Raw genomic sequence first — 18,053 nt, 5'->3', positions numbered from 1 at the left:
GAAGTAACCTACATCAGGACATACCAACTTTCCCTAAACAAAGACTCGAAATGGGAGGGGGGGGGGTCTACAAAGTACAAACTACCATTAACTCCTATAAGCTTATCTACATTCTGATGATCAAGCCGAAGATGGGTCTGTTTCGTTAACACCTAAAAATATCAGAGTATAAGTTTTCTATTGTTGAAATATAAGATTAACCCCAATTTTTGATGAATTTCCAAGAGAGAGAAGCTGTAAATCTTTTACGTGAACATGATGTATTTTATGGGTGAATTGTTATGGCAAATCAATATATACTGCTAACATATAAAGTCATGATAATTTTGACATCACAACGTAATGGATCAAGAAATGCATCATATGTGGTACTATTTCTTTGTATTTTATTGGATTGTACTTGTGATCCTCCCTTTTTTTGTTGACATGACAGTCGCCCTACGCTCGGCGTGAACTATAAATCTTACCGAACTAAAGCGTTATTGAAAGTTACATGGATAAAAAGAAAGTTTGAACTCTTATTCTTTTGAGATTCTCGGGAAAAATAACGAAATATGTTTGGGCACAAATCTCCTTATTTTGTTTTTTCCAGCGGTGACATAGCATGCAGTCAAGGAGGAGTTGTGTTAGAGACTAATTCTTCTTCTTTTTCGTGTACAAGTGCCAGCAGTGTATGATGGTTCGTCTTGTGGGTGGAGGGAGTGCCAATGAGGGACGAGTTGAGGTCGGAACAACGGAGAGTGGGGCACCGTGTGTGACGACTCCTGGGGTCTAGAAGACGCTAACGTTGTGTGCAGAATGCTTGGTTACCAAGAGGCCTCGGAAGCTCCTTGCTGCGCGAGATTTGGACAGGGCTCTGGCGATATCCTTACTGATGATGTGAGCTGTTCTGGAAGCGAAGACAACCTAGCAGACTGTCAGCATCGTGAATTTGGAAGTCATAACTGCGGACATGGAGAAGACGCCGGAGTTGTCTGTAGTTCCGGAGGTATGGTGGAGTAGGCGAATATACAAGAACCCGAAAATAGATCTAAACCTTCGTTCTAAATAGAAACGTTAACCACCGAATTCCCGTTGTTGAAGGCAGGCTGATTTCGTAACAATACGCATTTCCCCTTGCAGACACTTGCCCAAATATACCAGGGACCCGTCCTCACCAGGATAAGATATCAGCTCTACAGTCCCTATCCGTAGAATGACCCGTCAGAAAAGAAGGGGAGCTGGAACGTCTGTGTTCAATGAATCTGTTCCGAATTGAAACGAACGTTCTGTTTGACCAATGAACGATTCGGTACATGCACCTTTAATTATCTTCATTTTTGACATAATCCTGTACAAGGATCAGTGATATCTTTCTTCTCAGTTTTGACTTTCGTCACTACTAGGCATTGACGAAGTGTCCTAGTGGCTAGAGGGGTAAGGTTATTCCCCTTGTATCAAACTTGTTAAGTTTCCTCCGCAAAGCATCGGTCCTTTTGATATAGTTGTGGAGTCTGTTATGATGTTGGACTATTTTCTTTGTAGGCCTGTGTGACCATGAGGAACTCCCAATTGAGCATAGCCTTCAGTCCTGAAGAGCTTTATTGATTTGTCAGTAGTCGGTTCTTACCGTTTTAACCGAATTAAACACAGTTTGTGAAATACACCATGTACTCATCACAATGCTCAAGAGAATGATTAGATTAGAAAACGGATGCTGGTCAATGTGGATTGGTTTGAATCAGACAAGGTGACATAAGAATACTTCGTCAGTGCTTTGAAGGGCCGATTGACACAACATAGACGGCAACACAGGTCTCTTGTACAGGGTTAATTGCCAAGTAAAACAAAACCAGGATGATTGTCAGGAATCGTCCATTAGTAAAACAGAACTCTCACTTAGGACTAGATTTCTTGAACACAGACGCCTAGCACCTCCTCTAAACATAATAATCTCTGTCAAATCTCAAGACCACCTCATGGACCTAGATAATGTGCAAAGTTCTGGAGCGGGAAACTTTATACTTTGAAAGTGGAGCTCACAGAAGTAACCTACATCAGGACATACCAACTTTCCCTAAACAAAGACTCGAAATGGGAGGGGGGGGGGGGTCTACAAAGTACAAACTACCATTAACTCCTATAAGCTTATCCACATTCTGATGATCAAGCCGAAGATGGGTTTGTTTCGTTAACACCTAAAAATATCAGAGTATAAGTTTTCTGTTGTTGAAATTATAAGATTAACCCCAATTTTTGATGAATTTCCAAGAGAGAGAAGCTCTAAATCTTTTACGTGAAACATGATGTATTTTATGGGTGAATTGTTATGGCAAATCAATATATACTGCTAACATATAAAGTCATGATAATTTTGACATCACAATGTAATGGATCAAGAAATGCATCATATGTGGTACTATTTCTTTGTATTTTATGGTATTGTACTTGTGATCCTCCTTTTTTTTGCTGGACATGACAGTCGCCCTACGCTCGGCGTGAACTCTAAATCTTACCGAACTAAAGCGTTAATGAAAGTTACATGGATAAAAAGAAAGTTTGAACTCTTTATTTCTTTTGAGATTCTCGGGAAAAATAACGAAATACGTTTGGGCACAAATCTCCTTATTTTGTTTTTTCCAGCGGTGACATAGCATGCAGTCAAGGAGGAGTTGTGTTAGAGACTAATTCTTCTTCTTTTTCGTGTACAAGTGCCGGCAGAGTATCATGTTCGTCTTGTGGGTGGAGGGAGTGCCAATGAGGGACGAGTTGAGGTCCGGAACAACGGAGAGTGGGGCACCGTGTGTGACGACTCCTGGGGTCTAGAAGACGCTAACGTTGTGTGCAGAATGCTTGGTTACCAAGAGGCATCGGAAGCTCCTTGCTGCGCGAGATTTGGACGGGGCTCTGGCGATATCTTACTGGATGATGTGAGCTGTTCTGGAAACGAAGACAACCTAGCTGACTGTCAGCATCGTGAATTTGGAACTCATAACTGCGGGCATGTAGAAGACGCCGGAGTTGTTTGTATTTCCGGAGGTATTATGTAGTAGGCGAACATACAAGAAACCCGAAAATAGTTCTAAACCTTCGATCTCAATACAAATGTTAACTACCGAATTCCCGTTGTTGATAGGTTTGTAACAATACGCATCCTCCACTGCAGACACTTGCCCAAATATGCTAGGGACCCGTCCTCAACGGGATATGATGTCAGCTCTAAAGTTTTTGTCAGTAGAATGACCCGTCAGAAAAGAGGCGAAGCTGGAATGTCTGTGCTCAATGAATCTGTTCCTAATTGAAACCAACGTTCTGTTACACCAATGAACGATTCGTGGCATGAACCTTACTTCCTTTTTGAAGTAATCCTGTACAAGGGATCAGTGATATCTTTCTTCTCAGTTTTGACTTTCATCACTACGATGCACTGACAAAGTGTCCTAGTGGCAAGTGGGGTAAGGTTATTCCCCTTGTGCCAAACTTGTTAAGTATCCTCTAGAAAGCAACGGAATCCCCTTTCACGTGAGGCAGTATAATCTGTCGTACTGATATAGTTGTGGAGTCTGTTATCATGTTGGACTATCTTTTTTGTAGGGCTGTGCGACCCTGAGGAATGCTCACTGAGCATAGCCGCAGTAATTCTGGAGAGCCTTTTTGATTTGTCAGCAGACGGTACTTACTATTTTAGCTCCATGAAGCACTCTATGTTTATACTCCATATACTCATCACCAATGCTCAAGAGAATGATAAGGTTAGAAAACGAGATGTTGGTCAGCGTGGGTTTGTTTGAATCAGACAAGTTGACATAAGGATACTTCGTCAGTGCTTCGAGGGGCCGATTGACAGAACATAGAGGGCAACACAGGTCTCTTGCACAGGGTTACTTGCCAAGTAAGACAAAACCAGGATGATTGTCAGGAATCGTCCATTAGTAAAACAGAACTCTCACTTAGGACTAGATTTCTTGAACACAGACGCCCTAGCACCTCCTCTAAACATAATAATCTCTGTCAAATCTCAAGACCAAGACCACCTCATGGACCTAGATAATGTGCAAAGGTCTGGAGCGGGAAACTTTATACTTTGAAAGTGGAGCTCACAGAAGTAACCTACATCAGGACATACCAACTTTCCCTAAACAAAGACTCGAAATGGGAGGGGGGGGGGGTCTACAAAGTACAAACTACCATTAACTCCTATAAGCTTATCTACATTCTGATGATCAAGCCGAAGATGGGTCTGTTTCGTTAATACCTAATAATATCAGAGTTTAAGTTTTCTGTTGTTGAAATTGTAAGTGTAACCCCAATTTTTGATGAATTTTCAAGAGAGAGAAGCTGTAAATCTTTTACGTGAAACATGATGTATTTCATGGGTAAATTGTTATGGCAAATCAATATAATACTGCTAACATATAAAGTCATGATAATTTTGACATCACAATGTAATGGATCAAGAAATGCATCATATGTGGTATTATTTCTTGGTATTATATGGTATTGTACTTGTGATCCCCCCCCCCCCTTTTTTTTTTTTTGTTTTACATGGCAGTCGCCATACGCTCGGCGTGAACTCTAAATCTTACCGAACTAAGGCGTTAATGAAAGTTACAAGGATAAAAAGAAAGTTTGAACTCTTTATTTCTTTTGAGATTCTCGGGAAAAATAAAGAAATATGTTTGAGCACAGATCTCCTTATTTTTCTTTCCAGCGGTGACATAGCATGCAGTCAAGGAGGAATTATGTTAGAGACTTATTCTTCTTCTTTTTCTTGTACAAGTGCCAGCAGAGTATGAAGTTCGTCTTGTGGGTGGAGGGAGTGCCAATGAGGGACGAGTTGAGGTCCGGAACAACGGAGATTGGGGCACCGTGTGTGACGACTCCTGGGGTTTAGAAGACGCTAACGTTGTGTGCAGAATGCTTGGTTACCAAGAGGCCTCGGAAGCTCCTTGCTGCGCGAGATTTGGACAGGGCTCTGGCGATATCTTACTGGATGATGTGAGCTGTTCTGGAAGCGAAGACAACCTAGCAGACTGTCAGCATCGTGAATTTGGAAGTCATAACTGCGGACATGGAGAAGACGCCGGAGTTGTCTGTAGTTCCGGAGGTATGGTGGAGTAGGCGAATATACAAGAAACTCGAAAATAGATCTAAACCTTCGATCTAAATAGAAACGTTAACCACCGAATTCCCGTTGTTGAAGGCAGGCTGATTTCGTAACAATACGCATTTCCCCTTGCAGATACTTGCCCAAATATACCAGGGACGCGTCCTCACCAGAATAAGATGTCAGCTCTACAGTCCCTATCCGTAGAATGACCCGTCAGAAAAGAAGCGGAGCTGGAACGTCTGTGTTCAATGAATCTGTTCCGAATTGAAACGAACGTTCTGTTTGACCAATGAACGATTCGTGACATGCACCTTTAATTATCTTCATTTTTGACATAATCCTGTACAAGGGATCAGTGATATCTTTCTTCTCAGTTTTGACTTTCGTCACTACTAGGCATTGACGAAGTGTTCTAGTGGCTAGAGGGGTAAGGTTATTCCCCTTGTATCAAACTTATTAAGTTTCCTCCGCAAAGCATCGGTCCTTTTGATATAGTTGTGGAGTCTGTTATGATGTTGGACTATTTTCTTTACAGGGCTGTGTGACCATGAGGAACTCCCAATTGAGCATAGCCTCAGTCTTGAAGAGCTTTATTGATTTGTCAGTAGTCGGTTCTTACCGTTTAAACCGAATTAAACACAGTTTGTGAAATACACCATGTACTCATCACCAATGCTCAAGAGAATGATTAGATTAGAAAACGCGATGCTGGTCAATGTGGATTGGTTTGAATCAGACAAATTGACATAAGAATACTTCGTCAGTGCTTCGAAGGGCCGATTGACACAACATAGAGGGCAACACAGGTCTCTTGTACAGGGTTAATTGCCAAGTAAAACAAAACCAGGATGATTGTCAGGAATCGTCCATTAGTAAAACAGAACTCTCACTTAGGACTAGATTTCTCGAACACAGACGCCCTAGCACCTCCTCTAAACATAATAATCTCTGTCAAATCTCAAGACCACCTCATGGACCTAGATAATGTGCAAAGTTCTGGAGCGGGAAACTTTATACTTTGAAAGTGAAGCACAGAAGATTGAAGTAACCTACATCAGGACATAATCCCTCAACAAAGACGAGAAATGGGGGGGGGGGGGAGGGTCTACAAAGGCAAGCTACTATTAACTCCTATAAGCACATCTACATTTGGATGATTATGCCGAAGTTGGGTCATTCCGTAAGGTTGACGAAGTCTGTTACGTTAACACCTAAAAATATCAGAGTTTAAGTTTTCTGTTGTTGAGATTAAAAGAGTAACCCGAATTTTTGATGAAATTCCAGGAGCGAGAAGCTGTAACTCTTTTACGTGAATTATGATGTATTTTATGGGTGAATTGTTATCGCAAATCAATATCTGCTGCTTATATATTAAGTCATGATAATTTTGATTTCACAATGTAATGGATCAAGAAATGAATCGTATGTGGTACTCTTTCTTGGTATTTTGTGGTATTGTACTTGTGATCCTTTTCTTGTTGTTGTTGGACGTGACAGTCGCCCTACGCTCGGCGCGAAACTCTAAATCTTACCGAACTAAAGCATTAATGAAAGTTACATGGCTAAAAAGAAAGTCTGAACTCTTTATTTCTTTTGAGATTCTCGGGAAAAATAAGGAAATATGTATGAGCACAGATCTCCTTATTTTGTTTTTTTCCAGCGGTGACATAGCATGCAGTCAAGGAGGAGTTGCGTTAAATACTAATTCTTCTTCTTTTTCGTGTACAAGTGCCAGCAGAGTATGAAGTTCGTCTTGTGGGTGGAGGGAGTGCCAATGAGGGACGAGTTGAGGTCCGGAACAACGGAGAGTGGGGCACCGTGTGTGACGACTCCTGGGGTATAGATGACGCTAACGTTGTGTGTAGAATGCTTGGTTACCAAGAGGCCTTGGAAGCTCCTTGTTGCGCGAGATTTGGACAGGGCTCTGGCGAAATGTTACTGGATGATGTGAGCTGTTCTGGAAACGAAGACAACCTAGCTGACTGTCAGCATCGTGAATTTGGAACTCATAACTGCGGACATGTAGAAGACGCCGGAGTTGTTTGTAGTTCCGGAGGTATGGTGTAGTAGGCGAACATACAAGAAACCCGAAAATAGTTCTAACCCTGCGATCTCAATACAAATGTTAACTACCGAATTCCCGTTGTTGAAGACTGGCTGAGTTTGTAACAATACGCATCCTCCGCTGCAGACACTTGCCCAACTATGCTAGGAACCCGTCCTCAACGGGATATGATGTCAGCTCTAAAGTCTTTGTCAGTAGAATGACCCGTCAAAAAAGAGGTGAAGCTGAAATGTCTGTATTCAATGAATCTGTTCCTAATTAAAACAAACGTTCTGTTACACCAATGAACGATTCGTGGCATGCACCTTACTTCCTTTTTGAAGTAATCCTGTACAAGGGATCAGTGATATCTTTCTTCTCAGTTTTGACTTTCGTCACTACTATGCACTGACAAAGTATCCTAGTGGCTAGTGGGGTAAGGCTATTCCCCTTGTGCCAAACTTGTTAAGTTTCCTCTTGAAAGCAACGGAATCCCCTTTCACGTGAGGCAGTATAATCTGTCCTTTTCATATAATTGTGGAGTCTGTTATCATGTTGGACTATCTTTTTTGTAGGGCTGTGCGACCCTGAGGAATGCTCACTGAGCATAGCCGCAGTAATTCTGGAGAGCCTTTTTGATTTGTCAGTAGTCGGTACTTACTGTTTCAGCTCCATGAAGCACTGTTTGTTTATACTCCATATACTCATCACCAATGCTCAAGAGAATGATAAGGTTAGAAAACGAGATGTTGGTCAGCGTGGGTTTGTTTGAATCAGACAAGTTGACATAAGGATACTTCGTCAGTGCTTCGAGGTTCCGATTAACACAACATAGAGGGCAACACAGGTCTCTTGCACAGGGTTACTTGCCAAGTAAGACAAAACCAGGATGATTGTCAGGAATCGTCCATTAGTAAAACAGAACTCTCACTTAGGACTAGATTTCTTGAACACAGACGCCCTAGCACATCCTCTAAACATAATGATCTCTGTCAAATCTCAAGACCACCACATGGACCTAGATAATGTGCAAAGTTCTGGAGCGGGAAACTTTATACTTTGAAAGTGGAGCTCACAGAAGTAACCTACATCAGGACATACCAACTTTCCCTAAACAAAGACTCGAAATGGGAGGGGGGGGGGTCTACAAAGTACAAACTACCATTAACTCCTATAAGCTTATCTACATTCTGATGATCAAGCCGATGATGGGTCTGTTTCATTAACACCTAAAAATATCAGAGTTTAAGTTTTTGTTGTTGAAATTATAAGATTAACCCCAATTTTGGATGAATTTCCCAGAGAGAGAAGCTGTAAATCTTTTACGTGAAACATGATGCATTTTATGGGTGAATTGTTATGGCAAATCAATATATACTGCTAACATATAAAGTCATGATAATTTTGATATCACAATGTAATGGATCAAGAAATGCATCATATGTGGTACTATTTCTTGGTATTTTATGGTATTGTACTTGTGATCCCCCCCCCCCCTTTTTTTTTTGTTGGACATGACAGTCGCCCTACGCTCGGCGTGAACTCTAAATCTTACCGAACTAAAGCGTTAATGAAAGTTACATGGATAAAAAGAAAGTTTGAACTCTTTATTTCTTTTGAGATTCTCGGGAAAAATAAAGAAATATGTTTGAGCACAGATCTCCTTATTTTTTTTTTCCAGCGGTGAGATAGCATGCAGTCAAGGAGGAATTGTGTTAGAGACTAATTCTTCTTCTTTTTCGTGTACAAGTACCAGCAGAGTATGAAGTTCGTCTTGTGGATGGAGGGAGTGCCAGCGAAGGACGAGTTGAGGTCCGGAACAACGGAGAGTGGGGCACCGTGTGTGACGACTCCTGGGGTCTAGAAGACGCTAACGTTGTGTGCAGAATGCTTGGTTACCAAGAGGCCTCGGAAGCTCCTTGCTGCGCGAGATTTGGACAGGGCTCTGGCGATATCTTACTGGATGATGTGAGCTGTTCTGGAAGCGAAGACAACCTAGCAGACTGTCAGCATCGTGAATTTGGAAGTCATAACTGCGGACATGGAGAAGACGCCGGAGTTGTCTGTAGTTCCGGAGGTATGGTGGAGTAGGCGAATATACAAGAAACCCGAAAATAGATCTAAACCTTCGTTCTAAATAGAAACGTTAACCACCGAATTCCCGTTGTTGAAGGCAGGCTGATTTCATAACAATACGCATTTCCCCTTGCAGACACTTGCCCAAATATACCAGGGACCCGTCCTCACCGGGATAAGATGTCGGCTCTACAGCCCCTATCCGTAGAATGACCCGTCAGAAAAGAAGCGGAGCTGGAACGTCTGTGTTCAATGAATCTGTTCCGAATTGAAACGAACGTTCTGTTTGACCAATGAACGATTCGTTACATGCACCTTTAATTATCTTCATTTTTGACATAATCCTATACAAGGGATCAGTGATATCTTTCTTCTCAGTTTTGACTTTCGTCACTACTAGGCATTGACGAAGTGTCCTAGTGGCTAGAGGGGTAAGGTTATTCCCCTTGTATCAAACTTGTTAAGTTTCCTCCGCAAAGCATCGGTCCTTTTGATATAGTTGTGGAGTCTGTTATGATGTTGGACTATTTTCTTTGTAGGGCTGTGTGACCATGAGAAACTCCCAATTGAGCATAGCCTCAGTCTTGAAGAGCTTTATTGATTTGTCAGTAGTCGGTTCTTACCGTTTTAACCGAATTAAACACAGTTTGTGAAATACATCATGTACTCATCACCAATGCTCAAGAGAATGATTAGATTAGAAAACGCGATGCTGGTCAATGTGGATTGGTTTGAATCAGACAAGTTGACATAAGGATACTTCGTCAGTGCTTCGAAGGGCCGATTGACACAACATAGAGGGCAACACAAGTCTCTTGTACAGGGTTACTTACCAAGTAAAACAAAACAAGGATGATTGTCAGGAATTGTCCATTAGTAAAACAGAACTCTCACTTAGGACTAGATTTCTTGAACACAGACGCCCTAGCACCTCCTCTAAACATAATAATCTCTGTCAAATCTCAAGACCAACTCATGGACCTAGATAATGTGCAAAGTTCTGGAGCGGGAAACTATATACTTTGAAAGTGGAGTTTACAGAAATAATCTACATCAGGACATACCGACTTTCCCTCAACAAAGACGGGAAATGGGAGGAGGGATTACAAAGTACAAACAAGTAATTATTAACTTCTATAAGCTTATCTACATTGGGATGATTAAGCCGAAGAGGGTCATTCCTTAAGGTTGGCGAAGTCTGTTACGTGAACACCGAAAAATATCAGATTTTATTATTTCTCTTGTTGTTGAGATTAAAAGATTAACCCACATTTTTGATGAATTTCCGAAAGAGAGGTTTAACTCTACTACGTGAAACATGATGTATTTTATGAGAGAGTTATTATCGCAAATCAATATCTAGTGTTCACATTATTATGTCATGATAATTTCGATTTCACAATAATGGAAGAAGAAAGGCATCATATGTGGTACTACTTCTTGGCATTTTGTGGCCTTGTACTTGTGATCACTTTTTTCTTTGACATAACAGTTAGGCGCCCTACCCTCTGCGCGAAACTCTAAATATTACCGAACTTAAGCGTTAATAAAAGTTAAATGGCTAAAACGGATGTGTGAATTCTTTATTTCTTTTGAGATTCTCGTGTAATATAGAGCGAAATATTTGAGCACAGATCTCTTTAATTTGTTTTTCCACCGGTGACATAACATGCAGTCAAGGGGAATTAAAAGTGTTAGCAACTAATTCTTCCTCTTTTTTCATGTACTATTGTCATAAGAGTATGAAGTTCGTCTTGTGGATGGAGGGAGTGCCAATGAGGGACGAGTTGAGGTCCGGAACAACGGAGAGTGGGGCACCGTGTGTGACGACTCCTGGGGGCTAGAAGACGCTAACGTTGTGTGTAGAATGCTTGGTTACCAAGAAGCCTCGGAAGCTCCTTGCTGCGCGAGATTTGGACAGGGCTCTGGCGATATCTTACTGGATGATGTGAGCTGTTCTGGAAACGAAGACAACCTAGCTGACTGTCAGCATCGTGAATTTGGGACACATAACTGTGGACATAATGAAGACGCGGGAGTTATCTGTAGCTCCACAGGTATGGTGGAGTAGGCGAACATACAAGAAACCAGAAAATAGTTCTAAACCTTTGATCTCAATACAAATGTTAACCACCGAATTCCTGTTGTTGAATGCAGACTGATTTTGTTAAAATACACATTTCAAACTGCAGAAATTTGCGCAAATATACTAGGGACCGGTCCTCAACGGGATAAGATGTCAACTTTATAGTTTTTATCAGTGGAATGACCCGTCTTTGCCTTGTTCAAATGGTAGTGGTTAAGGAGTTCATGATACGTTTTGAACGTTCAAACGTCACTCGTCTTTCTTGATAAAAGGGTCAGTAGGCATTGATCTTAATTGCTTCCTTAACTTCTTTTTTTTTTTCAAAATATCAAGATTCCCTGTCCAGGACTTCGCTTTATCTACGTTCACGTTTTGCCCATGAGATTCAAAGTAGATATGCTTGGAAACATCAGAAAGGAGGAGGAGCTGGGATGTCTGTGTTCAAGGAATCTGTTCTCAATTTAAGCGAGCTTTCTGTAAACAGTGCACCAATAAACAATTCGTGACAAGCACCTTTAATTATAATTCCTTGGCAAGTAATCCTGTACAAGGGACCAAGGATATCCTTCTCAGTTTTGACTTCCGTCACTACTAGGTACTTGCGAAGTGTCTTAGCTAGTCTCTTAAACATATTCCCCTTGTACCAAATTGTTAAGTTTTCTACGTAAAGCATCGGAATCCCCTTTCTCGCGAGCCACTACAATGTGTCCTTTTGATATATTTGTTGAGTCTGTTATGATATTGGACTATTTTCTATATAGGGTTGGGTGACCCTGTGGAATCCCCACTGAGTATAGCGGCAGTTCGAGAGAGCTGTTTTGATGCGTCAGTAGTCGGTACTTACCGTTTCAGCCCCAAGAAACACAGTTTGTGAAAAACACCATGTACTCATCACCAATGCTGAAGAGAATGATTAGATAAGAAAACGAGATGCTGATCAGTGTGGATTGGTTTGAATCAGACAAGTTTGCATAAGGATACTTCGTCAGTGGTTCGAAGGGCCGATTGACACAACATAGAGGGCAACACAGGTCTCTTGTACAGGGTTACTTACCAAGTAAAACAACACCAGGATGATTGTCAGGAATCGTCCATTAGTAAAACAGAACTCTCACTTAGGACTAGATTTCTTGAGCACAAACGCCCTAGCACCTCCTCTTAACATAATAATTATCGAAATTCATGAAAATTCTTCCGTCGAGGTGTTTCCATTGCAACTGATTGACAAATTGCCCTACATCAGTCCAAATGGCGACCCGCCTTACTCGAGCTGCCAGCAAAGACCGGTCTGTTCCCACCCAACACCCTCCGAAACCCAGCCGTGCCGACGCAAGCCAGTCTCACTCAAGGAGCGATGATGGCGCATCTAGTGACCTGACTTTGGCGGACATACAACAAAGTATAACTCGTTCTTCATCTACAGTATGTGCAAAGCTTGATACTCTTTCGCAAGAGGTCGCTTCAATTAACGCCAAACTGTCAGAACTAGAAGACTCCGTAACCATGAACTCTGACAAGATAATCGAGATTGAGAGCAAGAAGCTTCCAGAAATGGAAAGCAAGATGGCAGCCGAAATTACCAAACTCCAAAATAAGCTCACGGCAATGGAGATTTACTGCCGTCGCGCAAACCTGCTCTTTTACGGAGTGAAGGAAACGCCAAACGAAAATGTTGAGCGCACACTTGGCGATATGTTTTGCTACTTCGGGATAAGCGCAGACGATGCCGCCAATATTGCCCTCGTGAACGTTCACCGGCTCCCCCGGCGCGACAACGCCAACGCTGCTTCCGGCCAGACCAATGGAGCCCCATCTCGAGACCCTGTTCCGCGAGCCATAATTGCAAAGTTTGTCTATATCCGCGACAGGAACCGTGTTCTTGAATCGTTCGACCAGCGCCAGCGCCAAACAAGTCAGCCGCGAGCCAGCACCGGCCCCGTTCAGGAATCCAAACGGATCACGGTCCGCACGGATCTGCCCCCTGCCCTCAAAGCCAGGAGAAGCCTTCTCGCGAAAACAGCCTACGACCTCAGAAAGCAAAAAAAAAAAAAAACAAAAAAAAAAACAAACAAAAAAAAAAAAAAAAACCGCTTCTACCAAGATATACCTAGCTGGCACAGAAGTACTCCTTAAATGGAAAGTGAAAGGCTCCGCGACCTGGAACCTGTACCGTGACTGAATCTGTAAGTCGCGAGTCTCGTGTTATCTTCAGCTCCTATGTGCACCTTTAAGTTAGACAATCTCTTGCGACTTGATTGGTAAGCAAGTACCCAAGTTGTTATCGTTTACATTAGTGTTTCTTCCTTTTTAACTTACCCAGCCATTGCTATGAATGCTGAATAACAATTCCAAATCTTCTGCCAACTACGTAAATTTAGTCTGACTTGTAACATCACTCCCAAATCTTTAAAAGGAAGTCTTGCCCAAATGGGTACCATGAGTGTTGATGACTTGTTAGGTGATCCGAGTATCCTCTCGGATCACCTTCTGTATCTGTACTGATTCTTTCTTCTTTGTTTCTTTATTTCTCCTCAAAAGTTGTGCAGAAGTTAGCTCAGAAAGTCCTCTGCCTATCAATTTCAAAATCATACCATGTATGTATCATGTCACAAAGATGACAGATCTAATGTATCATAGTGATCAGTCGACCGTGACGTCACGATGACGTCATTATATGAAAACCCATTTTCATTCATATCTCATTAATGGAATGGGAATTTTCAATGAAATTTACGTCACATATATTTCAAGTCAAGTGCATTCTACTCATATTATCAAAAATCGTATTTATTATTAAAACGTGCGCGTACGCGCGCGTTGAAATATTTGTATGCTCCAATCGAGCTCAAAATCTTTTTGCACACGTTTCAGACCATTTGGAACATTTTTTGAAAAATTGAAAAAATCGGAAGGACGCGTACGCGCGCACATATACGCACTCACAGCTCATATGCAATAGAAATTTCACGTGTTTTCACTTTGATCGGATGTCTGAAATGTCAAGGAATATTTCTACCAAGTTTCAAGTCAATCCGATTCAATATGACGTCATACGGGCCCGTCAAAGTTGAAAATCCGCGCGCGAGTCAATGGCGATATACAGTGCAACTATGCCAAAAAACCGCCAATTTTAAATCCGATTTTACTCGTCAGGATGGACGGTGACCCCCCATTTTCTTTACGTATTTTGAAAGCTTATGAGTTGTACATGTCATTTCATGGGTTGGCAATGCTGGCAAAATGATTAAAAGATATCAAATTTCTTAATAAAGTAAAAAAAGTAAATTTTCAAAATGACGTCATCAAATTTCAAGTTCATTCGAGCGTATTTCACTAATCCTTTGTCAATTTTCACCCAGATTTCAATATGTTGTAGCTTATTTAATATTCTTTCAAACATAAATGACATTATTTTAATTGGATGACAGTATCACCTCGTAAAATTGGATTGAAAGTAATCTTGTCAAATTTGAGCAGTTCACGTGTTATCTCTATGGGAGTGCAGTTTTTTCTGGAAATGAAAATTGACATGACTATCTTTACCGAGCACTAGCTCACTTACCCTTTGGTAAATTTCTCCCAGATTTTGATATGTTGTAGCTGAGACTTAACGCTACCGTAACTGTGCCCTTTGTTTTTTTCATACGATGTCGGGATCACGTCAAAACTTTTGGTTGAAATTACAGCTTATCTTTGATGTATTGAGATATTTCTTTCTTTCTGCAACTTTCTTTGCAATAACTGAAGAAAAACAGCCTCTATCACTTCCATACTTTGCACATGTTTAGATCATGTCACGCACATTATTTCATAAAATAACAACTACTTGATCAGACCCCATCTTGGGTATGTAAATTAGGGTCAAAGGTCATAAATGTTTCATCCTGTATCTTGGTGAATACATGTCCTACCTTTCCCATATTTTGCACACGCAAAGACCATGTTACAAGGATCATTTGACAAAATAACCACTTTTTGCTCAGATGCCATCTTGTCTGTGCAAATTGGGGTCAAAAGTTATATCCACTTCTTTCTGTATCTTCGTTATGACGTGTTATCTCTATTGGAGGGATTTTTTTTTAAATGTGAAAAATTGACTGATTGTCTTTTTCGAGCACTAGCTCACTTTCGCTTCGGTGAATTTCTCCCAGATTTTAATATGTTGTAGCTAAGACTTTGCGCTATCGCTAATGTGCCCTTCGGTTTTTCATTCGATGTCGGGATCATGTTAAAAAACTTGGTTGAAATCAAAGCTTATCTTCTATGTATTGAGATATTTCTTTCTTTCTGCAACTTTCTTTGCAATAACTCAAGAAATACACGCCCTATCACCTCCATATTTTGCACATGTTTAGTTCATGTCACGTACATTATTTGATAAAATAACAACTACTTGATCGGACAACACCTTGGGTATGTAAATTAGAGTCAAAGGTCATAAATGTTTCATCTTGTATCTTTGTGAATACCTGTCCTATCTTTCCCATATTCTTCACACGTTTAGACGATGTCGCAAGAATCATTTCACAAAATAACCACTATTTCATCAGATGCCATCTTGGGAGTGCAAAGGTGGGTCAAAGGTCATATGTACTTGTTGCTGTATCTTCGTTATAGTGTATACAGAATTTGGTACCAAACATGGCAAATATGACTCCCTTTACTAAATGAGAATGCAAACATCACACGGCCAATGTCTCTAAACACTAGATGAAACTTGTATGGTCATGCTTATTGCGATCAGGACTCGAATCATTGATTAAAAAAAATCGGATCACCTTAAATTGTCAGTGATGACAAATTACAATCTCTAGTTCTTTTTCCCTTCCTTTTCTGCCATTTATATAAGAGAAACATTACACTTAACTATCATACTAAGTGTATAAGGGCGAAGCCACGGCTCAGACAGTCATTCGGTTGAAATGAATTTTGAAGTATAAACCTACACTGTAGTTGTATTTTAACAGTGCGCTCATTATACGCTCATGTGATTGAATAGCAATGATTTAATATACTGTTCAACAACAAATTTGCTTTTTATACTGACAGGAAGAAAGTGTCTTCCTCATTTTCCCCACATCTTTTCTAATATTCAGCAATTGCAAAAAAAAAAAAAAAATTCAAAACGTCATATGCCTTCTTTTGTAGTCATTGACTACTATATCCGACATGAAAAAAGAAATGCAAAACGTCATACGCTTTCTTTTGTAGTCATTGACTACTATGTCTGACATGAAATAGTTCAGTTCGTGTACTTCGTTAAGAATTAATTAAACATAACCTCTGTCTTTTTTATTTCACAACTTCATGAAAATGATAATATCATTTCATATGTAATGAGAAAAGACGTAGATTGCAATGACGTTCATATTTTGACTGCAAAGGGTTTTTTTTTCAAGGGTGGGGGAGGGAGGGGGTGGCTGCGGGTAATATCTGGAGAAAACGGTTTATAGAAGACATGTATGTAAGCAATTTCTTTCTGATTATGTATTTTTCTGTGTGCTTCGAGTACGCACACGACACAGCGTTTGATCTTCGTTTCTACTTTGATGTTGTTTTGTGCTCAGTAGTGCTTGCTTTTTGCCTTGACATACATTCCTTGTACGCTACACCAAAATCGATCTCACCTGTGCGAACCAACAAATTGATTTTTCACAATTGTGCCAAGTGCATACTTATGAACGTACGTATAGCCACATGTATGTTAAGATCTAAACAGAGAACTGGTTTGTCATTTTCATTATGTAAAGTACCAGTACTTAGTATACCTGTCTATATTGCTATTTTCACGCCCACTGTGCTGTCTCTCTTAGCGAAATTCACAAAAATTTACATAACAGTGTTAATGAACTTCCTATTGCGTATGCAAAAATGTGTTATGCCGGTGCTCTCCACAGCTACCAACTTGTCAGCTTTCAGTAATCTGCCATCCTTGTGTATGCAAAAACGTGTTATTCCGGTGTCTCTGACCGCTCAAACCAACTTACTACCTGTTCTCAGCTATTTGTTATTGTATATGCAAAGATGTATTGCCACGGTGCTTCCGACTCCTCTCAGAAATTTGTTATTAATGTTTATGCAAAAATGTGTCATCCTGGTGTATCTGACTCCTCTATGTAAGTTGCCACCTACCCTGAGCAAACTGTTATCCTTGTGTTTACACAAATGTGTTTCTACGGTGTTTTCGACCACCCCCAATAATTTATTGTCTGTTTGCCTTTGCAATTACCTCTCTGAACTGTTCAGTGCAATTGTGCCCTTCTGTAGACTAGTAACAACCACATTCCCTACGCATTATGCTCACGCAGATACCGTTGAATTTCTGACATGCCTTGTTTTGCGTACGGAAACTTAACATTCCTTAACCGTCTATTATCAGGGTAAATGTTCTTTCACCTATTTTCCTTTAAAATCCAACAGCAGATGTATTTTTGAGCACCTATTTTCTGTTAACAGCCTATCTTTATATTCACCTATTCTGTATCATGCACAATGATGAATCCAAATACCACTGTTAACTCGAACGCCGCTGCTGTTAGCATGCTTTATCCTCAGTCACCTGCTGATATGACACCAGTAATCTCAGTAAACAGCGAAGAGGGCGAAGATTCCGACATCGTCACTTTCTTAAATATGCAGACTTCTGAATTGAGACTAGATTTCGACTGTAACGATGCCGCAGTCCAAAATGTATTCACTCACTATCACACAGAGGATGAACTTCTTTCACTCACTCATAATGACGTAACTCAACTTTT

The 18,053-nt window shown here is 40.7% G+C and overlaps 1 protein-coding gene and 1 pseudogene across 1 annotated transcript in view; both read left to right on the top strand.

The window, feature by feature from the left end:
* Positions 1-11,280, top strand: part of LOC140235791 (scavenger receptor cysteine-rich domain-containing protein DMBT1-like) — a 36,913-nt pseudogene extending 25,633 nt beyond the window's left edge.
* A 1,263-nt stretch (positions 11,281-12,543) lies between these two features.
* Positions 12,544-18,053, top strand: part of LOC140235790 (scavenger receptor cysteine-rich domain superfamily protein-like) — a 33,191-nt gene continuing 27,681 nt past the window's right edge. Inside the window, exon 1 of the mRNA XM_072315796.1 lies at positions 12,544-13,331. Within this exon, the coding sequence (XP_072171897.1) occupies positions 12,544-13,331 (788 nt within the window). The remainder of the gene's footprint in view (positions 13,332-18,053) is intronic.

Source organism: Diadema setosum, chromosome 12, assembly GCF_964275005.1.
Source record: "Diadema setosum chromosome 12, eeDiaSeto1, whole genome shotgun sequence".
In the NCBI taxonomy this organism is placed as follows: Eukaryota; Metazoa; Echinodermata; class Echinoidea; order Diadematoida; family Diadematidae; genus Diadema; species Diadema setosum.
The sequence above is the reverse complement of the archived record's forward strand: the minus strand, read 5'-3'. Positions and strand labels throughout refer to the sequence as shown.